General features: G+C 41.3%; 1 protein-coding gene across 3 annotated transcripts in view; it reads left to right on the top strand.

Annotated features, from left to right (window-relative positions):
- The window catches only part of Nup98 (nucleoporin 98 and 96 precursor), a 99,948-nt gene that overhangs the window by 76,370 nt on the left and 1,430 nt on the right, over nucleotides 1-22,148 (top strand). For all 3 annotated transcript variants that reach the window (XM_048361054.1, XM_048361053.1, XM_048361052.1), the window contains exons 24-31: nucleotides 1,081-1,310; nucleotides 5,109-5,375; nucleotides 6,239-6,396; nucleotides 9,296-9,439; nucleotides 10,977-11,119; nucleotides 15,892-16,113; nucleotides 19,214-19,455; nucleotides 20,172-20,326. In XM_048361054.1, coding sequence (XP_048217011.1) covers nucleotides 1,081-1,310; nucleotides 5,109-5,375; nucleotides 6,239-6,396; nucleotides 9,296-9,439; nucleotides 10,977-11,119; nucleotides 15,892-16,113; nucleotides 19,214-19,455; nucleotides 20,172-20,326 — 1,561 coding nt within the window. The remainder of the gene's footprint in view (nucleotides 1-1,080; nucleotides 1,311-5,108; nucleotides 5,376-6,238; nucleotides 6,397-9,295; nucleotides 9,440-10,976; nucleotides 11,120-15,891; nucleotides 16,114-19,213; nucleotides 19,456-20,171; nucleotides 20,327-22,148) is intronic.

Here is a 22,148-nt window from a genome sequence, read left to right as displayed (position 1 = left end):
CATGTGTAAATGATATTCTCTACTTATAGCATTTTCTGTATCTTAGACCTCATGAGGCAGGTACAATAAACTGTGGATAATCCATGCATACATATTTGTTGTGTGGATAGTAACATGTTCATATTAATTTAGAATCTAGCTGGCTTGGTGGTACATACCTGTAATCCCAGTATTTAGGGGGCAGATTTCATAATATCCAAATATACAGTAAAGCCAATTCTATATCTAACTATACTGTTTTTCATACTTATAACCTGTGTACAAAGCAAATTAATTCAATACAGTTTAGCCATAGGAACAAAATTCTTTGACTATAGTGAAATGTTTTGCATTTTTAAGGTACCAGCTAACTCCTAAGGAGGCTGAGATCAAAGGATCAAACTCCAACCTGACCTGAGTAGAAAAGTCTGCATAATTCCACCTTCATTTAACTAGTAAAATTCAGGACTGGAGGCATGGCTTCCTTATTTAAACAAACTGAGTGAGAGGGTGAGGCCTGCATTCAAGTCATGGTACCAGCAAACACATATAAGTAAACAAGGTTAGGTTGTAGGGAAGTCTTTTAGGGACTGGGGATTCTGAACTTCAGTTTGAAGGCCTTATGTTTGATGGGCAGGCGGTCTACCACCTAAGCCCCAATCCAACCCTTTTTGCTTTGGGGATACGGTATCAAGTTTATATAGTTGGGATGGCAAGCATATACCATCATACCTAGCCTTTTATTTATTTATTTTTTTTGGCCAGTCCTGGGCCTTGGACTCAGGGCCTGAGCACTGTCCCTGGCTTCTTCCCGCTCAAGGCTAGCACTCTGCCACTTGAGCCACAGCGCCGCTTCTGGCCGTTTTCTGTATATGTGGTGCTGGGGAATCAAACCTAGGGCTTCGTGTATCCGAGGCAGGCACTCTTGCCACTAGGCTATATCCCCAGCCCCTAGCCTTTTATTTTTTGAGGTGGGATCTTCCCCTACCTTTTTTTCCCTGGCTAGCCTTTGAACCTCAATCTCCATTTCCAAGTGTGAGCTTATCTTGCCCAGCTCTCTTTATCTTCATTTTCTATCTCATTCTTTGTTGTTCCTTATAGTCTAACAGAATCCCCCTTCAAAGTTCACTTGGAAAAACTCAGTTTGAGGCAACGGAGACTGGATGAAGACCTGCAATTATATCAGACACCATTAGAGCTCAAATTAAAACATAGCACTGTCCATGTGGATGAACTGTGTCCTCTCATTGTCCCCAATGTGGGAGTTGATGTCATTCATGATTATGCTGCCTGGGTTAAGGAAGCATCCAGAGATGTATTGGAAGCACAAAGTGAGTATATAAAATGCTTCTAACCTTTGATGCCTCAGGAGTAAGTACGGTCATTAGCGGGTGTTTCTAGGACAGCTTATTAAATCAGTCTTGAGCTTATAAGTTTCTGTAGTCGAGTTGGGATAAGTGTAATGCTAAGAAGAAATAGTTAATGTTTCTTCTAAATGTTTAGGGATTTAAGTGGCATTATTTATTATTATGCAATAAATAGATGTTCATGAGAATAAATAAGAGAAATTTCTTAACTGAGAGATGACAAAGAAATTTAGTTACAATGCATAGTTGTATGCAGTAGGTTTTGCTGTATGATTATATCTGTAAAATATGAAGAATATTCTTATTTTCCCTTTGCTTGTTATTTATTATCAACATATATAAACAAATTTCATTTTTGTGTCCCTGTTTTTATTTATTTATTTTTGACAGTACCAGGGTTTAAACTCAAGGTCTTGAGATCTAGCTCAGCTTTCTTGCCCACAGATAGTCCCAGACCTCTTGAGCCATCCTTCCCATCCTTCGCTCTCCATTCTCATCCATGCATGTAATGTACTTTCATCATATATATATATTTTTTTTTTTTGGCCAGTCCTGGGCCTTGGACTCAGGGCCTGAGCACTGTCCTGGCTTCCTTTTTGCTCAAGGCTAGCACTCTGCCACTTGAGCCACAGCACCAGTTCTGGCCGTTTTCTGTATATGTGGTGCTGGGGAATCGAACCCAGGGCCTCATGTATACGAGGCAAGCTCTCTTGCCACTAGGCCATATCTCCAGCCCCCTACTTTCATCATATTTAACCCTATTTCTCCCTTCTCCCTAATCTGCTTCCACATCCCTAATAGTCCTTTTTATTCTCAAGTTCCACATGAGAGAGAAAACATGCTAGCCTTATTTCACTTAACATGATCTCCATTTCCACCTATTTTCTTGTAAATGACACAATTTCCTCTTTATAGCTAAGTAAAACTTCATTGGGTATATATACCCATTCTCTTTATTCCTCATCCATAGTGAATGACCACAATAAGCGTGGGTACACGGAAGCCTGGCCCCTATTTGGATACTAATTAGGTTATTCTTTTGGTATTTAGGTGTTTTTATGTGCTGGCACTAGGGCTTGAACTCAGGTCATTGTATACCTACTTTCTTTTTGTTCACAGTGGTACTTAATGACTTTTAAGCCATGTCTCTAGTTCTAAATTGTTTTGTTTTGTTTTTGGCCAGTCCTGAGGGCTTGAAACTCAGGGCCTGAGTGCTATCCCTGCTTCTTTTTGCTCAAGGTTAGCACAGTACCTCTTGAACCACAGTCACAGTACCACTTCTGGCTTTTTCTGTTTATGTGGTGCTAAGGAATCCAACCCAGGCCTTCATGCATGCTAGGCAAGCACTCTACCACTAAGCCGCATTCTCAGCCCTGTTTCAATAGTTTCAAAGTAGTTTCATGCCTTACAATAAGGTCTTAGATCCATTTCCAGTTGATTTTTGGACAGGGCAAGAGGTGGGGATCTATTTTCAGTGTTCTACATTGGGCTGTCTAGTTTTCCCAGTACTACTTGTAAGAAGCCTGTCTTTTCTCCACAATATATTTTTGACATCTTTGACAGGGATCAGATGAGTATAGCTCCTTGAACTTGCCAGTGCTATGCTGTTTTTTATTACTGTTCTGCAGTACTGCAATTTAAACGCAGGCCTTGCACTTCCACTCATACTCCTCCCTACCAGCACCCCCCCAACACACACACACACACACACACACACACACACACACACACACACACACACACACACACACACACACACACACTGCCCCTTTGTCCTTTTTGTTTTGATTTTTCAGATATATGCCCAGGCTGGCTTCAAACCACCTCTCCAGTAGCTGGGATTACAGGCACGTGCCACTATTCCCCATGTTTGTTGGCTCTGTTTTGCTATTTTGAGATGAAGTCTTGTGAACTTTTTACCAGTGGTAGCCTCAAATTGTGATCTTCCTATATCTACTACTTAGCTGGTGGAATAGGTTTGCATCACCACATCTGGCTCTGCGATATATTTAAAAATCAAGTATTGCAAATAGTGTAAGCATTGCCCTTTTTGCTTAGGATAGCTTTGGCTACTTGTCATTTTTTTGTGGTCCCATGAAGAATTTTGGAATTGATATTTTTCCCAATTTCTGTGAAAATTCTAGTGAGAACTTTTATGGGAATTGTGTTGAATTATTAGATTTGCTATAATATTAATCTCACTTGTTTATTCTCAATAGATTTAGTCTTTCTTGAGAGCTCTTACTGAATAGCATTCATCATTCTGTGTGTAGGACTCCTTTAAGTATCTTCTGCAATACTAGCTTAGTGTTCATGATTGCTTTAGATTATACTTAACCTTGGAATGTTTTTATTTCACTTGGTGTGTCTCTCTTGAAGCTTTCAGTATTTTTTATACTCATAATATTTTCTACTATGAAGTTAAGAAGTTTTTTTCTGGTTTGTATGTATTTGAGGTTCTAAATGACTTTTTATATTTGCATGTCTACATCTTTCTCCAGATTTGGGGAATTCTTATTGCTCAAGTGGTAGAGTACTAGCTTTGAAAGAACAAGCTCAGGAACAATGTCCAGGCCCTGAGTTCAAGCTCCAAAACTGGCAAAAAAAAAAAAGAAAAGAAAAGAAAAGAAAATAGTGCTGGTCAGGCACCAGTGACTCTTCTGTAATATTAGCAACTCAGGAAGCTGAGACCGGAAGATCACGGTTCAAAGCTAACTCAGGCATTAAAGTCCATAAGACTGTTATCTCCAGTTAATCACCAGGGGTTGAGCACTAGCCTTGAGCAGAAAAGCTCAGGGACAGCATCCAGGTCCTGAATTCAAGACACACACACACACACACACACACACACACACACGCGCGCACACGCACGCACGCACACACGCACACACGCACACATACACACGCCTCTGTTCTCTTCTCCCACCCCCAGCTGCCTTAGTGTTTGATGTTAAGAACCACCACTCCCTTGCCAGGTGCCTAGTGGCTTACACCTGTAATCCTGTAATCCTATTCAGGAGGCTGAGAGCTGAGGAATGCAGTTTGAAGCCAGCTCAGGCAGTAAAGTTCATGAGACGTATCTCTAATTAATCACCAAAAGGCTGGGAGCAGAGCTGTGGCTCAAGTGGTAGAGTGCTAGCCTTGAACCCTTGAACAGAAGAAGCTCATAGACAGTGACCAGGCCCAGAGTTCAAGCCCAAGGACCAGCCAGGGAAAAAGAAAAAAAAAAAAAAAAGAACCCCCTCCTCCCCCCACAAATCTTAAGATGATCCCCTGACAGGGGAACCAGTAAGTAAGTAGGAAATATTAGGGCGGGCAGGCAGTGCTTACGTGCCACATGGATTACAGAATAGAGTTATTTTCATTACCTGTATTTGAATTCTGACTGTTCATATAGTATGTAACTTGGCAGGTCAGTTAATTCCTTATACCTCAGTTTATTCAACTGTAAGATAGGAACTACTATATAGTTACATTGTATATGTTAAAGTTGTTTTTCTCTATTGTTTGGTTTACTCTTTGTGCCTATCATCTAAAATATTAGTGGGGGCTTAGGGCTTTATTTGTTACCTTAAGTACTTAGAGTGAGCTAAAGTAGCTAAAACATACTACTGAAACTGGTATGCCAAAGCTAAGTAACTCATTCAGGGTTATCAAGTTAGGTGTTTTATTCATATTTTTTTAACACCACAATTAGAATGATGGCCTCTCTGGTACCTGAAGACTTTGTGTCATAGCCTTGCTTTCTTGTCTTTTCCTTAGTTGTGAAGCCCTGGAGCCTCACGTGGACATTATGTGAAGCCCTATGGGGCCACCTGAAGGAACTTGACAACCAGCTAGATGAGCCCATTGAATACATTCAGATTCTGGAACGAAGAAGAGCTTTTTCTCGCTGGCTATCCCATACTGCTGCACCTCAGATTGAAGAAGAAGTTTCTTTAACCCGAAAAGACAATCCTATAGAGGCTGTCTTCAGCTACCTCACAGGCAACAAGATCAGTGAGGCCTGCTCTCTTGCGCAGCACTCAGGTAAGCAGTACGGTCACCCGCCATACTCCCTACTGCCTACTCATTGCCCCGCAGCAATCACTAGAAATTTGCATACACTGGAATTCCTAGCCTTCTAAATTCTAGTTAGAATTTTTGTATTGCCCTTAGAGTTAACCTTTGTCCTTAAACTTTAGAGATGATTGTACTTACAGGAATAAAAGATACATTCATTCACTTCATAGCTGGCATACATAGGTCTTGCTTGTCTTTAGGGTTTCCCATTTCTCTGTTACTAAATAGTATATTCCAGTTACGTTTTCAATTATACCATTCCTTTTTTCCCTACAGACCTTTTTGAATTGGATGTTTTCCTGTTTTATAAATTCAGTGTTTTGCATAGGATAACAGAACTTGTTCTGTGAATCGATCTGCTATTAATCTATATGCTATGTAATCTATATGTAATTTATGATAAATTACTTTTCATATTTCTACTTAAACAGAAAATAGTATGCTATTTATCAGTATTTTGGCACTGCTGCTGGAAGTGATTACAGTTGTTAAGTCCTCTCTCCTAAGGGCTGCAATAAAAATATAATGCCCCAGGGGCTGGGAATGTGGCTTAGAGGTAGACTGTTTGCCTCTTAACATGCACAAAGCCCTGGGTTCCATTCCTTAGCACCACATAAACAGAAAAAAACAGAAGCAGCCTTGTGGCTCAAGTGGTAGAGAGCTAGCTAGCCTCAAGCAAAAAAGAAGCCAGGGACAGCTCAGGCTCTGAGTCCAAGCTCCAGGACTGGCAAAAAAAAAAAAAAAAAATAGGCAGGTAGATAGATTTAGATATATATACACACACATATATGTAGTTAGTAATCACCAGAAAACTTTTGTTTCTCTTACAGGGGATCATCGCCTTGCCCTTCTTTTATCTCAGTTGGTGGGTAGCCAATCAGTCCGGGAGCTACTCACCATGCAGCTGGCAGATTGGCATCAGCTCCAGGCTGACTGTTTCATCCAGGAGGAGAGGTTGCGCATCTTTGCCCTCTTGGCTGGAAAACCGGTATTGTCTCCTTTACCATAATAGGTCATTTTCTCACAAACTCAAAGCTACTAAGGTTGAAGCAAGAACACATCTCTATAAATTACACACTATTACTTGTAACTGGCCCTTTTTCTTAATTGTTACTAGAAATATTTTCACATTGAAAAGGTATGTTAATCCCAGGCCCAGGAGACAGAGGCAGGATGGAGAATTAAAAGCTAGCTTGAGCCACATAGAAAGACTTATCTGCAAAACAAAACAAAAATCTTAATTATAGCCAGGTATTGGTGGCTCATGCTTATAATACTAGCTATTTAGGAATCAGAGATCTGAGGATCCAGGTTCAAAGCCATCCAGGGCAGGGAAGTCTATGAGAGTCTTACCTCCAGTTAACAAAAAGCTGGAAATGGTGCTGTAGGTCAAAGTGGTGAGCACTAGCCCTAATCACAAAAGCTCAGGGACAGCACTCAGGCTTCAGGACATGAACCAAAAAAATTGTTAGGTAGAAATCAAAATACTAGGATATGCCACATTCTGTACCATAATAATGTAAGTAATTTATCTATCTGGACATTTTAAATCTATATCAACATACATGTGTTCATAGTTATATATGTTTATATATAAGCAAAACAATTATGCATAGTAATTCTGCAACTTGTTTTCTTTAATTTACTATCTATAGAAATTTTTCCTGTGCAATATCTTCTTTGTTATTGTTATTGTTACTTTTCATCCCACCTGGCAGTAGAGGTCTCTGAGAAATTCTAATATGTTTGTTAACTTGCTGGTTGCTATTGGTTGGTTGGGGTTTTGGCAGTGCTGGTGTTTGACTTTTGTGCATGTTAGACATAGGCTCTGACACTGAGCTGCACCCTCAACTTAGAATCATTATTTATTTTAGCTTACATTACGTATACAGGATGTGATTTCATTGTTACATTTACTCTGTACTCCACTCAATCTCATTTCATCTTCTCACGCTCCCTGCCTACCTATTTCCCAAAACAATTTCAACCGGTTTCATTGCTATATTTTCATAGTTACAAGTAATCTATTTCAACAGTGTTCATTCATCCTTGTTAGCCTAACACATCATTCTTTCTGCCCACTTCTGTTCCATGCAATGTCTACTCCTTTGTTACTATGTGTACACATGTATGTGCGGAAAGTACACACATGTGTAGCATTACTGGGGCTTGGACCTTGGTACTGTCCCTTAGCTTTTTTGCTCAAACTCTGATAGTTGGAGATTAGGGTCTTAAATTCTTTGCTTCCTTGTCTGGCTTTGAACTGTGATCCTCAGCCTCTTGAGTAGCTAGAATTATAGGTGTGGGCCATCAGTGCTCAGCTGATTACATTCTTAAATTTTTAGAAATAAAATATAACCAATCAGAATTTATTCTCTTTAGGGCTGGGGATATGGCCTAGTGGCAAGAGTGCCTGCCTCGGATACATGAGGCCCTGGGTTCGATTCCCCAGCACCATATATACAGAAAACAGCCAGAAGCGGCGCTGTGGCTCAAGTGGCAGAGTACTAACCTTGAGCAAAAAGAAGCCAGGGACAGTGCTCAGGCCCTGAGTCCAAGGCCCAGGACTGGCCAAAAAAAAAAAAAAAAAGAATTTATTCTCTTTAAACTCAGGGCCTGAGCACTGTCCCTGAGCACTGTCCTTGGCTTCTTTTTGCTCAAGGCTAGCACTCTGCCAACTTGAGCCACAGTGCCATTTCTGGCTTTTTCTATATATGTGGGCTTCATATATATGAGGCAAGCACTTGTCACTAGGCCATATTCCCAGACCCCCACGAGATTCTTATCTCCATTTAACCAGCAAAAAGCTGGAAGTGGAGCTGTGACTCAATTGAGTCACATACCTAAAACAGCACCCAGACCCTAAATTCAAGCCCCCAAGACCAGCACATACACATACATACAAAAAAAGTATACGCAGTGAAGACAATGAAAAAGAACTTCCTCTGCTCTTATCCCAGCAAATTTAATTAAAATATGACTTGAATGTGTTAGTTTCTTCGGTGACATAATACTTAAGGAAAACAATTTTAAAGGAGGAAGAATTAATTTTGGTTCATGATTTCAGAGGTTTCAGTCCATTGTCAGCTGGTCTAGTTGTTTCTAGGGTAAGGTGAGGTAGAAAATCATGGGATCATTTAGTTTAACAGCTTCTTACTTCATAGCAAGAAAGCAGGGAGAAAGAAAGGTTCAGTGAACAAGGAATAGATCCCCAAGGACCTTTCCCCAGCTATATGATTCCTTCCACTGGACCCCCACCTCCTAAGGTTCCTACCATCTCTCAGAACATTACCATCTGGGGCTGGGAATGTGGCTTAGCACTCGAGTGCTTGTCTAGCATGCCTAACACTTTGGGTTCAATTCCTCAGCACACATATACAGAAAAAGCCGGAAGTGGCGCTGTGGCTCAAGTGGTAGAGTGCTAGCCTTGAGCAAAAAGAAGCCAGGGACAGTGCTCAGGCCCTGAGTCCAAGCCCCAGGACTGGCAATCAATCAATCAATCAATAAATAAATAATAAAACAGAAAAAAAAATCACCACCAGGGCTGGGATTGTGGCTTAATGGTAGAGTGCTTGCCTAGCATACATGAAGCCCTGGGTTCTATTCCTCATTACTATATAAACAGAAAAGGCCAGAAGTGGCCTGGCCCTGTGGCTCAAGTGGTAGAGTGCTAGTCTTGGGCAAAAGAAGCTCAGAGACAGTGCCCAGGTCCTGAGTTCAAGTCCCAGGACTAGCAAAAATAGAAATCGCCACCATCTGGAGACTAAGTCTTCAAACACCTATGGGAGATAGTTCACATTTTATAACACTGAGTAAATGAATAGCTTGCAGACATCAGGAGTAACAAGGTGAAATTTAGTCGTGGTAATGATTTTGTCTCCTTGCAGGTATGGCAGCTCTCAGAGCAGAAACAAATCAATGTATGCTCCCAGCTGGATTGGAAACGCTCCCTTGCTGTACATCTTTGGTATTTGCTTCCACCAACAGCCTCCATTTCCAGAGCACTCAGCATGTATGAAGAAGCATTTCAAGTATGTGTATCCAGTAGACACAAATAAGAATCCTAGAAGGTGTTCTGTTTTGCCACAAGTCCCATAGAGAGAGCTATCACATTTTTATTTTTATTTATTTACTTTGGTTGGTCATGGGGCTTGAACTCAAGGTCTGGGCACTGTCCCTGACCTTTTTTGCTCAAAGCTAGTGCTGTACCACTTTGAGCCACAGCTCCACTTCCAGGTTTTTGGTGGTTAATTGGAGATAAGAGTCTCGTTGACTTTCCTGCCAGGACTGGCTTTGAACTACAATCCTCTGATCTTACCTCCTGAGTAGGTGGGATTACATGGGTGAAACACTGGTACCTGGCTTATTATCATTTTTTAAAAGAAAATAAAGTATATGCACATCATGATTTATTATTCAACATTGTTCACTTCAATGCTGTCATTTTTTTGTTTTTGAGATAGGGTATATATATTTTGAGACAGGACTGTGTAGCTCAAGCTACCCTCACTCGTGATTCTTAGCTTCCTGAGTGAGTGTTGGGTTTACAAGCATGTGCTACCTGACCAGTTTGCTATCTTCAATTCTCAGTGGCTCATAAAGATAGTAGAATATGTCAGTGACCAGAAATGTTTTAAATTTCTCATGGATGCCTTTAAAGTATCACACCTTTTTGTTTTTATTTACTTTTTGTCATTTAGTTTGGTTTTGCTTTGTTTTGTTTAAATACTAGGATTTGAACAAAAGGCGTTTTTGTGGCAGCCTTTCTACTACTTGTGCCAGTTTTTGCTTTCATTATTTAAGTGAAGTCTTGCTTTTATGAATGGACTTGTATGAGCTATGGTCCTCTTACTGACCTTCTCTACAGAGCTGAGAGAGGGAAGGCATGCATCACTGAGCCTGATTGTTTGCTGGTTAACAAGACTGTCTCAAGAACCTTTTGCCCAGGCTATCCTCTCACATTCCACCTCCCAAGTAGCTAGGCCTAGAGGTGTGAGCCACTGGTGCCAGGGTTAGGATATGACATCATTTTTTTTTTTTTTTTTTTTTTTTTTGGCCAGTCCTGGGCCTTGGACTCAGGGCCTGAGCACTGTCCCTGGCTTCTTCCCGCTCAAGGCTAGCACTCTGCCACTTGAGCCACAGCACCACTTCTGGCCATTTTCTATATATGTGGTGCTGGGGAATCGAACCTAGGGCTTCATGTATACGAGGCAAGCACTCTTGCCACTAGGCCATATTCCCAGCCCCATGACATCATTTTAATACAGGTATTTAAACTGAGATATAGGGCTGGGGATATAGCCTAGTGGCAAGAGTGCCTGCCTCGGATACACGAGGCCCTAGGTTCGATTCCCCAGCACCACATATACAGAAAACGGCCAGAAGTGGCGCTGTGGCTCAAGTAGCAGAGTGCTAGCCTTGAGCGGGAAGAAGCCAGGGACAGTGCTCAGGCCCTGAGTCCAAGGCCCAGGACTGGCCAAAAAAAAAAAAAAATTAAACTGAGATATAATCTCTAATGACTGACACTAACAAGCTGGTGTATTGTTTTATCAAATTCTTGCCCTTCAGAATACCTCTGAGGGTGACAGGTATGCCTGTTCCCCACTTCCTTCATACCTAGAGGGTTCTGGCTGTTTGATGGAGGAGGAGCAAGACTCGAAGAGACCACTTCAAGATGTTTGTTTTCATCTTCTAAAACTCTACAGTGACAGGTAACCCAAGGCTAGGCTTTACAGTTATTTGAGAATACTCTACAAGTCCCTATGGAGTCCTTTTCCTCTCATTTACCATAAGTTGCTATAAATCTATATAAATTACCAAAAAATTAGGGATTGGTAGAAAGAAAACCCTAAAGATTATTTTAATCAACTTTGATGAGATAAGACTTAAAAGTGTGCACTTGAAGATGGACGCTGGTGGCTCTTAGCTACTCAGGAAGCTGATATCTGAGGAGTTCTGTGAGACTCTCATCTTCAATTAACTACCAAAAATCCAGAAGCAGAGCTGTGGCTTAAAGTGGTAGACCACTAGCCATGGGCAAAAAAGTTCAGGGACAAAGCCTAGGCCCTGAGTTCAAGCCCCATGACTGACCCCAGAAAAGTTTGCAGTTTGATGGTAATTACCATAATGTCACATTAAAACCAAGATATTTCTGTTACCCCACAAAAAAAAAATCCCTAATTTGCTCTTTGGGAATTGACCCTCAGCCTCAAACATCTGTTGGCTGGCTTTCTGTTATAAATTAGTTTTGCTCTTTTCTGATTCCATGTAATTGAGATTCTGTGTATTTTCCTGTGCCTGCCTGATTATGAGATTAGCTATGTTAATATATACAGCATAATTTTGGTTTTAGAGGTTTTTGTCCTTTGAACTTTTTATTTTGTGTTGATTTTTGCATAATCATTTGTAAATGAACAGTTATTGTTGGTTTTAACTATTGTAGATAAAGCTGTGAATATTTGTATTTTAAAGTGGTGTTGACCTGAGCCTGTGGTGGCCCAGGCCTGTAGTCCTAGATACTTGGGAAGCTGAGGCAGGATGTTCACTTGAGCCAATGAGTTTAAGAATTTGGGGCTGGGAATATGGCCTAGTGGCAAGAGTGCTTGCCTCGTATACATGAAACCCTGGGTTCAATTCCCAAGCACCACATATATAGAAAATGGCCAGAAGTGGAGCTGTGGCCCAAGTGGCAGAGTGCTAGCCTTGAGCAAAAAGAAGCCAGGGACAGTGCTCAGGCCCTGAGTCCAAGGCCTAGGACTGGCAAAAAAAATAATAATAATAATTAAAGAATTTGTATCTGTGAGACAGGGTCTAGCCCTGAAGCTCAAATTGATCTGGAACTTCCTATGTAACATAGGCTGAACTCAGAATCCTTCTTCCTTAGCCTCCCAAGTTTGAGGACTAAAGAAGCGTGCCATAAAGGTGCACATAGGAAACACAGAGTGAACTACTTAAAATATAACTTCAAAAGAGATTAAAACAATGTTTTATCTAATAGTAATTAACACATGCTTGTATACATAACCATCTCTCAAGCCTTATTTTTTGCTTTGTATTTCCATAATGCTAAGGACTTTTTTCATTTACTTAGTTACCATCTGTACATTTTCTTGCTAAAGCTTTTCCCACTTGAAAACAGAGCTATCTATCTTAATTGTTTTCTGACAGTTCTTTGTATATTCTGATTAAATATTTATGTAATTATTATAAATCGGGACATATTGATATTCCTCCAGCATTTGTTGATAAGCTACATTAACTCGGCGTTTTGATTATGTTTCCTTTCTTGTTATTTGATCATTTGTTCCTTTGAGGGAGTTCCCTCCACCAGAGTCACCAAATTAAAGTGTAAAGTTAGCCAGTGATTGGTTAGCTCCTGTAATCCCAGACTCTGTCTCCAAAGTAACCAGCAAAAAGTGAGGCTAGAGGCATAGCTCAAGTGATTGAGTGCCCACCATAGCAATAACAAGGCCTCATGCTCTTGCTTAGATTTTCACTCAAGGCTGGTGCTCTACCACACCTCTGTGCCACTCTTTGCCTTGAACAGAAAAGTTCAAGGATAATACTTAGTCCTGAGGTTCAAGCCCCAGGATTGGCACAATATATGCTTGCCTCAAACTTACCATCTTTTCCCCTTAGCCTTCTAAGTACTGGTATTATAGATACCAAATCCATGCCAGATTAAGTATTTTAATAATATAGAATATCTGGAATTCTCATTTAGTGTTATTCTTTTTAAATAATACTTTGGTTAATAATTCAGCAGCTTCTTAAAAGTTAAACACCTAAGGGGCTGGGAATATGGCCTAGTGGCAAGAGTGCTTGCCTCCCATACATGAAGCCCTAGGTTAGATTCCCCAGCACCACATATATAGAAAAAGACCAGAAGTGGCGCTGTGGCTCAAGTGGTAGAGTGCTAGCCTTGAGCAAAAAGCAGCCAGGGACAGTGTTCAGGCCCTAGTCCAAAGCCCAGGACTGGAAAAAAAAAAAAAGTTAAAAACCTACAATCTGATAAAGCCATTTCACTTGTAGGTAATGAAAATGCACATCCATATATTAGTATTTATAGCAGCTTTATTTGTAAAGGTCCAAAACTGGTATAAACAACCAAAATTTCCCCATCAACAGGCAGAAACTAGATAATAAAAATGGTATAACATACACTGGAATCCTACATGAATCTAATTTATATAAAATTCTGGAAAATAAAAACTGTAATGGCAAAAGCCAGAAAACTATAATGGCAAAAGATTAAGTGCTTGGGAATGGAGGGTATGAAAATGAAATGTCAGGAGAGAAGAATCGTAGCGGGCATAAAGTAACTTTTGGAGGTAATAGGTATGTTTTATTTTCTTGATTGTGGTAATGTGTTTCACAACTATATAATAATTACTGACATTGTAAGGTTTTAAGCATACAGAAAAAAATGGCTGTATTATTCACCCTTTTGTTACTGTGACACAATTACTGACCTTAGGTTAAAAGGTGGAAGGATTTATTTTGGCTGACAATTTCTGATATTTCAGTCCATTATGGCTGGGTGGTTGTTGCCGAGCCAAACAGCCCACGTCATGGCATCCAGGAAGCAGAGAGGAATGCTTGTGTTAGCTGGCTTTCTCCCTTTTCCTCTTCATTTCACCTAGTCTGTGAAATGGTGTCACCCACATTCAAGGCAAGTCTCCCTCTCTTTAGTTAGTACTCTCAGAAATGCCCTCACAAACCTCCCTAGAGCTATTCTTACTGATCTGTGATTGGTTTGTCAATCCAATCATGTAGAAGACCACAAAGGGCTATTTTAAAGCCCCAGAAATGGAGAAGCCAAAGCCAGACTGGTATACTAAATATACACTTATCTCAGGAAAGGTAGAAGTGCTGTGACTAAAAACTTTGCATAAAATCCACACCCTAGATCTTAAAAATGATTTGGAACTGTACTATCCAGTGAAATTGCCACTGTTATGGTTTGGGATGTTTTTTTGGGGGGAGAGGGGGGAAGGGAGGAAAGAAGGTGTTGGTCCTGGGCCTTAAAGTCAAGGCCTAGATGTTGTCCCTGAGCTATTTTTGCTCAAGGCTAGCACTCTACTTTGAGCCACAGCTCCACTTCCAGTTCTTTTAGTATTTAATTGGAAATATTGGAGTCTCAGACTTTTCCTGCCTAGTCTGACTTCCAGCCGTGATCCTTAGAACTCAGTCCTCTTAGTAGCTAGAATTACAGGCATGGGCTACCAGCACCTGGCTTGATTTGAATTAATGTAACAACTAATTTAGCAACATTTCAGCGAATACTGGTCAAGGCACATTATAGGGTTTTTTCTTCATAATATAATACTGTATTTAAAAATCACTGATCTAGAAAAACTTGACTCTTTACTAAGGGAAGTAATCAGAAAGTATAAAATGTGTGAGCTCTTGTTAAAAATGAACTTATACTAGTTGATAATTTAAGTCTACGCCCCAGATCTTTAAAGCTTGTAGGTAGAGGACCTGAGCTTATGCTATTCTCATGTCTGTGAATTGAAAGCTAGGGATTTATCATGAAAACTGGTCCAAGACCATTGGAGTCCCTGGGTTCTAATGGGGCGGGTGGGGAGGAAGCAAAACTCCACAGGGACACTTTTTAAACCCAGAGTACTTGGATTCCTGCACAAAGAATAATACTTATTAAAGATAAAATCAAAGGTAAAAACTATAAGAAGTACAAGAAAATAACCCCCATAAAGCTGTTTAAACAGGAGAGTTAACACCCCAAACCAGGGCTGGGAATATGGCCTAGTGTCAAGAGTGCTTGCCTCATATACATGAAGCCCTGGGTTCAATTCCCCAGCACCACATATATAGAAAATGGCCAGAAGTGGTGCTGTGGCTCAAGTGGTAGAGTGCTAGCCTTGAGCAAAAAGAAGCCAGGAACAGTGCTCAGACCTTGAGTCTGAGGCCCAGGACTGGCCAATAAATAAATAAAGCATCCCAAAACATCAAGTAATAGAAGGATAATCATGCTTAAGAAAAATAATAAACATTTTATTTTTGATAGATTGCAGAGTGACTCTCTGTGTTGGGATGATAAACCTGTGAGCTCCCATAAGTCTCATATAAAGGAAGGGTTTTTGTTTTGTTTTGTAGGATTTATAGTCAAAGTGAAGCTGCATTACAATAATGTTTCATAAGAAGACAGATATCGGGCTGGGGATATAGCCTAGTGGCAAGAGTGCCTGCCTCGGATACACGAGGCCCTAGGTTCGATTCCCCAGCACCACATATACAGAAAACAGCCAGAAGCGGCGCTGTGGCTCAAGTGGCGGAGTGCTAGCCTTGAGTGGGAAGAAGCCAGGGACAGTGCTCAGGCCCTGAGTCCAAGGCCCAGGACTGGCCAAAAAAAAAAAAAAAAGACAGATATCTTCTGAAACACAGCCAGAACTTTTGACCTTTTCAGTGCAGGTGATATGCTAGCTATGTGTAGTAACTCTCAACACTTTTTCCTCTGCAGACATTATGATCTCAACCAGCTGTTGGAGCCTCGAAGCATAACTGCAGATCCTTTGGACTATCGCCTGAGCTGGCACTTGTGGGAAGTGCTGCGGGCTCTTAACTATACCCATCTCTCAGAGCAGTGTGAGGGTGTGCTTCAGGCCAGTTATGCTGGCCAGCTGGAAAATGAGGGTCTCTGGGAATGGGCCATCTTTGTTCTCCTGCACATTGAAAACTCAAGGTAAGAAGCTGTTGAACCCACTGGGCACCTCTACAGGGCAATGCCAAAGGATTCAGTTCAAGAGTTAGAGATATAGCTTAGAAGGGAGAAACTTGCATAAGGATCTAAATTTGATCCCCAGTACCAAAAAAGCAAAACAATTGAGCAAGCAATTGTGGGGAGTGTGCATGAGATCCAGCCATGTGATAGACATTAAGACAATTTTAAACCTTTAACCCAGACTGTACTACTTGAACCAGTTAAAAATGATTATGTGATTACATGCCAAATTACTTATCACAAAGCTCCTCAATACTCTGCGAAAGAAGAGATCTCTCAACTGTAATAATCAAGGGGTACCTAGAGATAAGATTCAAAGGAACCTATAAAAATGAAATAAATAATGAAGTGGGCCAGTCGGTTGTGGTCTTGGGTAGCAGAGGCAGAGAGGTGATGAATTTGAAGCCAGCCATGTTGCCAAACAAGTCCAGTCCAGCATGGGCTAAGTCATGAGACTCTGTCCCACAAAAAGAAAAGAGGGCTGGGATATGGCCTACTAGCAAGAGTGCTTGCCTCATATATATGAAGCCCTAGATTTGATTCCTCAGCACCACATATACAGAAAAGGCCAGAAGTGGTGCTGTGGCTCAAGTGGCAGAGTGCTAGCCTTGAGCAAAAAGAAACCAGGGACAGTGCTCAGGATCTGAGTTCAGCCCCAGGACTGGCAAAAAAAAAAAAAAGGAGGAGAGCAACAGCATTAACAGCAAAGTAGTGCTGGCTGAACTACTTTAGTGAATCTATGAGAGAGTAGGAAGGTGGGTCCTCCTTTTTCTTGGTTTACTGCTTTTTCCTTTCCTTATCACCCACGCCTATTTTCTCAGTTCTGTTGTATTGAATTTACTAATACAACCCTATGGTATAGCTATCCTGAAAAATTGAGAAACACCTTTTCACAGTGTTTTAAACAGTAAGATTTCATTTTGGTTTAGTTTTTCTGTGTGTATGCTGGTCCCAGTGGTTGAACTCAGGGTCTGTGCACTGTCCCTGAGTATTTGTGCTCCACATTAGTGGTCTGCCATTTGGGCCACAGCTCTACTTCTGGCTTTTGGGTGGGTAATTAGAGATTCATTTCACAAACTCTTCCTGCCAGGCTGGCTTTGAACCATAATCCTCAGACCTCAGCCACCTGCATAGCGGGGATTATAAGCATGAGCCACCAGCATTTGACTGGTTTAGTTCTCAATAATGGTGGCTACACAGTATTAACAATCAATAACAAGCATTTATATGGTAGTTGGCTATTGGTGTTTTTATATGTTGATAGTCTGTTCCAAGTATGTTGCATATATTAATTCATTTTATGCTCATAATAGACCTATGAGGTAGACTGTCTTAAAATCCCTATAAGCAAGGCATGGTGGCCCATACCTATAACTAAGGTGGGAGGATCATAAGTCTGAGGCCAGCCAGGTCTTATAGAGTGAAGCTCTGCCTCAAAATAATTACTATCACTGTCATCACTATTTTTTAAAATTTAATTGTACTATCAAGATGATGTACAGAGGGGTTATAGTTATATACATAATAGTGAGTATATTTCTTGTTATACTTGTTACCCCTCCCTCATTTTTCTCCCATTACCATCCCTATTTATTTATTTATTTTGCCAGTCCTGGGGCTTGAACTCAGGGCCTGAGCACTGTCTCTGGCTTCTTTTTGCTCAAGGCTAGCACTCTGCCACTTGAGCCACAGCACCACTTCTGGCCGTTTTCTATATATGTGGTGCTGGGGAATTGAACCCAGGGCTTCATGTATACGAGGCAAGCACTCTTGCCTCTAGGCCATATCCCCAGCCCCTCCTTTGGTCTTTAACAGGAAGTAAAATGACCCCACCTTGAGTTTACTTAGGGGATTTCACTTGATAAAAGGCTGGCTGATAAGCTATTTCAGAGTTGGCTTTGGGGAAGGTGGTCCTGTTTCTTATGAAAGAATATGAGCTGGGCACTGCTGGCTCACACCTGTAATCCTAGCTACTCAGGAGGCTAAAATTGGAGCCATCGAGGTTTCAAGCAAGCCTGAGCAGAAAAGTCCCCATGAGAGCCAATCTCCAATTCACCACTCCAAAACCTCAGGTGGAGCTGTGGCTCAAAGTGGGACAGCACAGGAGCTCGGGGACGGAGCCCAGACCCTAAGTTCAAGCCCCACACTGACACATACACACCTCAAAAAAGAAAAAAAGGAAATATGAAGTGGGGGAAGCAATGTTTTTATGTTCTTTTTCTTTTTTAGCAAAGACCTTGGACTGAGAGTTAAGAAAAGAGACCACACTTTTATTTTTATCTGAAAATGACTACTGCTTTGACCCAGACAGAAAAGGACTACTTAAGGAGCCTTAGTGTAGAAAGAATTAATTAGGAAGGCTGGTGACTTGAAAAAAGGAAGCCAAGTCCTACAAGAGAATTTCCCTATGAAAACTTTTTTTGTGTCACAGGGTTTGAATTCAGGGCTGGGTGCTGCCCCTCAGTTTTATTGCTCAAGGCTGGAGCTCTACCACTTAAGCCATGCCTCTACTTCTGGCATTTTGGTAGTTAATTGGAGGTAAGAGGGTCATGGACTTTTTCTTTCTGGAGCTAGCTTCAAACCACAATCCTGAGATCCTAGACTCCTAAGTAGGCTAGAATTACAGGCATGAGCCACCAACACTTAGCAGAAACTACCTTTTATTTATTCTGACCGTGTTGGAAGGAAAGAAGGAATACGGTTGAGAATGTACTTCAATGGACTACTCTGTGGGGAACTACTTTATTCTGGCTCTTAATCTTCTAGGTCGTAGCAACAGTTACTGAACCAGGAAATAAAAGAAATCGATCCTAGCTGAGAAAAGTCTCTTTAGGAGATCTTGGCCACCTTCCTTCCCTAGAGTATTAGGGTTTTCATCAGAGAATATTATATGCTTAGATCCTCTTACTTAAAATATGGTGTGATGGGCTTTTACTTGTTTTGTTTTGCTTTTCAAGTGAAGTTTGAATTGCTGTACAAAGGATCGCGACCTCTAAAGAGACTGTTAAGCAGTTTTCCATAACTGAGGATAGTATTGATTCCAGCTTCTCTCTTCCTGTAGCATGCGTGAGAAGGCTGTTCGGGAGCTGCTTACCCGGCACTGCCAGCTGGTGGAGACTCCTGAATCTTGGGCTAAGGAGACATTCCTTACCCAGAAGCTTTGTGTACCTGCTGAGTGGATTCATGAGGCCAAAGCTGTGCGAGCCCACATGGAATCTGATAAGCATTTGGAGGCTCTTTATTTGTTTAAAGCTGGTCACTGGAACCGCTGCCACAAACTTGTCATCCGACACTTAGCTTCTGGTGAGTGCTAGGGCTAAAATCTGGAATAACTCTAAATTATTCCACCTTCATGATAGTTTAGGCTGCATGATGCTCAGTATAAAATCTGGAAAGCATGAATCAAATCATGCTTTGAGAAAACCCTGCAGAGGAAGCTTGGCTAGGATGAGGAGCTTGAAAGGAACAAGAAGAAAACAAAACAAATGCAAAGTTGTTTTTGAAAAAACATTTCTGATATGCACTAATAAGATTAAGCTCTTGGGCTAGGAATGTGGCATAGTGGTAGAGTGCTTGCCTAGCATGCATGAAGCTCTGGGTTCAATTCCTCAGTACCACATAAACAGAAAGGGCTGGAAGTGACACTGTGGCTCAAGTGGTAGAGTGCTAGCCTTGAGCAAAAAGCTCAGGGACAGTGCCCAGGCCCTGAGTTCAAGTACCAGGACTGGCAAAAAGAAGGAAAGAAGGAAGAGAGAGAGGGAGGGAGGGAGGGAAGGGAGGGAAAAGAGAGATTAAGCTCTTTGCATGTTTATGGAATTTTTGTTCAGTACCAGAAAAACCTTCATGGCAACCTAAATTCTGAAACTCTTCACATTTCCCTTTGGTAGCTTTTTCAAGTTCTGTCTCCTTGTAATTCTCAGGTTTTTTCCTTCCCACTTCCTATCTTTGTTTTCATGCAGAACCTCTACACTTTTTGGAGACACTGTATAGACATTGTGCTCAATATTTTGTTTTTCCAGATGCCATCATTAATGAGAACTATGACTTCCTGAAGGGTTTTTTGGAAGACCTGGCACCTCCAGAACGCAGTAGCCTAATTCAGGACTGGGAAACATCTGGGCTTGTTTACCTGGACTATATTCAAGTCATTGAAATGCTCCATCATATTCAGCAGGTACCTAAGTTCCTTAAGCTATTACCTGGGTTTTTTGTTGTTGTTGTTGTTGTTCCTTAGTCTTTAAATTCTTAAGATACTTCCAGAAGCCCTCCTATATGTTTGAACTCACTGGTAAAGACAGCACTGTCATTGCAGGTTGGACATTTTGGTGAGAACAATTTGATGTAGCTATTTTGACAGCTATATCAAAAACACTTTTTGAAATCTTACTACAGTGAGGCATGTTTATAGTCCTTGTCCAGCCTGTGTTAAGTGAGCACAAGGATGAGAAGAGTATAGTAAAACCAATGTGAAATAAGGATAAATATTTCATACATTATTTGGCATGTTTTAAAGTTGCAATTTTCAAGTATTGATTTAGTATTTTGGTCAGTCTAGATAGTCATAAGATGGATCTCGTGCTTACAGCATAGAAGCCAATTGTACATTTAGGATTGAGTTTCCATTAGAATCTTTTCATTCCTGCCTTAACTCCTGTCACTGTTATCCCAGTATACTATATGTACACCAAGTCATTCATGATCTGTCCAACAGATAGACCATCTTATCTATTAAGATCTAGGTGGTAAGCCAGGTAGGTACCTGTGACTCATAGCTATAGTCCTAGCTACTCAGAAAGCTGAGATCTGAGGATCACAGTTAGAAGCTAGCCTGGGCAGGAAAGTCTATGAGACTTATCCAATTAACCACTGAAAAGTTGAAATTGGAGTTGTGGCTCAACTGGTAAAAGTGCTAGCCTTGAGCACAAAAGCTCAGGAACAGTGCCCAAGCACTGAGTTCAAGCCTCAGGACAGTACCCCGCGCGCACACACACACACACACACATTCTCTCTCTCTCTCTCTCTCTCTCTCTCTCTCTCTCTCTCTCTCTCTCTCTCTCTCTCTCTCTCTCCCCCTCTCCCCTCCCCCTATCCCTCTATCCCTCTCTCCTCTCTCTTGATAGTTAGACAGGTATCAGTAGCTCTTACCCATAATCCTAACTACTCAGAAGGTTGAGGTCCAGAGGGTCTGTCAACCAGACAGAAAAGCCTATGTGATTCTACCTCCAAAATAACCAGCAAAAAGCAGGGTGAGAGGTATAGTTCAAGTGTTAGACTGCCAGATGAACAAGCAAGCCAAGAGAGCTTGAAGCCCTCGCTCCAAACCACAAAACCACTCAGAAAATTAAAAGCAGTTTAGGGCCTGGGAATATGGCCTAGTGGCAAGAGAGCTTGCCTCGTCTACATGAAGCCCTGGGTTCAATTCCCCAGTATCACATATATGGAAAACGGCCAGAAGTGGCACTGTGGCTCAAGTGGCAGAGTGCTAGCCTTGAGCAAAAGGAAGCCAGAGACAGTGCTCAGGCCCTGAGTTCAAGGCCCAGGACTGGCGCAAAAAAAAATTTTTTTTTTAATAAAAGCAGTTTAGGATTAAAGAGCTTCAAGTTTTCAAGCCACACTATTACAACTTAACTCATATCTCCCACATTTGCTAATAGCTGAATAACTAGCCTCTCAAGAAAAACAAAAACAACAACAACCAAAAAAACCAAAACTTTATAATCTAAAAAACTGAAAAGCTAGCATTGGGAATATGGTCTACTCATAGAATGCTTGCCTCATATACATGAAGCCCTGGTTCCATTCCTCAGCACCACATAAACAGAAAAGCCGGAAGTGGCGCTGTGGCTCAAGTGGCAGAGTGCTAGCCTTGAGCAAAAAGAAGCCAGAGACAGTGCCCAGACCCTGAGTTCAAGCCTCGGGACTGGCCAAAAAAAAGTCTTATGGACTTTACTGCCTGGGCTGGCCACCATCCTCAGATCTCAACCTCCTGAGTAGCT

This window comes from Perognathus longimembris, chromosome 13 (genome assembly GCF_023159225.1).
Source record: "Perognathus longimembris pacificus isolate PPM17 chromosome 13, ASM2315922v1, whole genome shotgun sequence".
Classification (NCBI taxonomy): Eukaryota; Metazoa; Chordata; class Mammalia; order Rodentia; family Heteromyidae; genus Perognathus; species Perognathus longimembris.
This window is presented reverse-complemented; position numbering and strand designations above follow the sequence as displayed.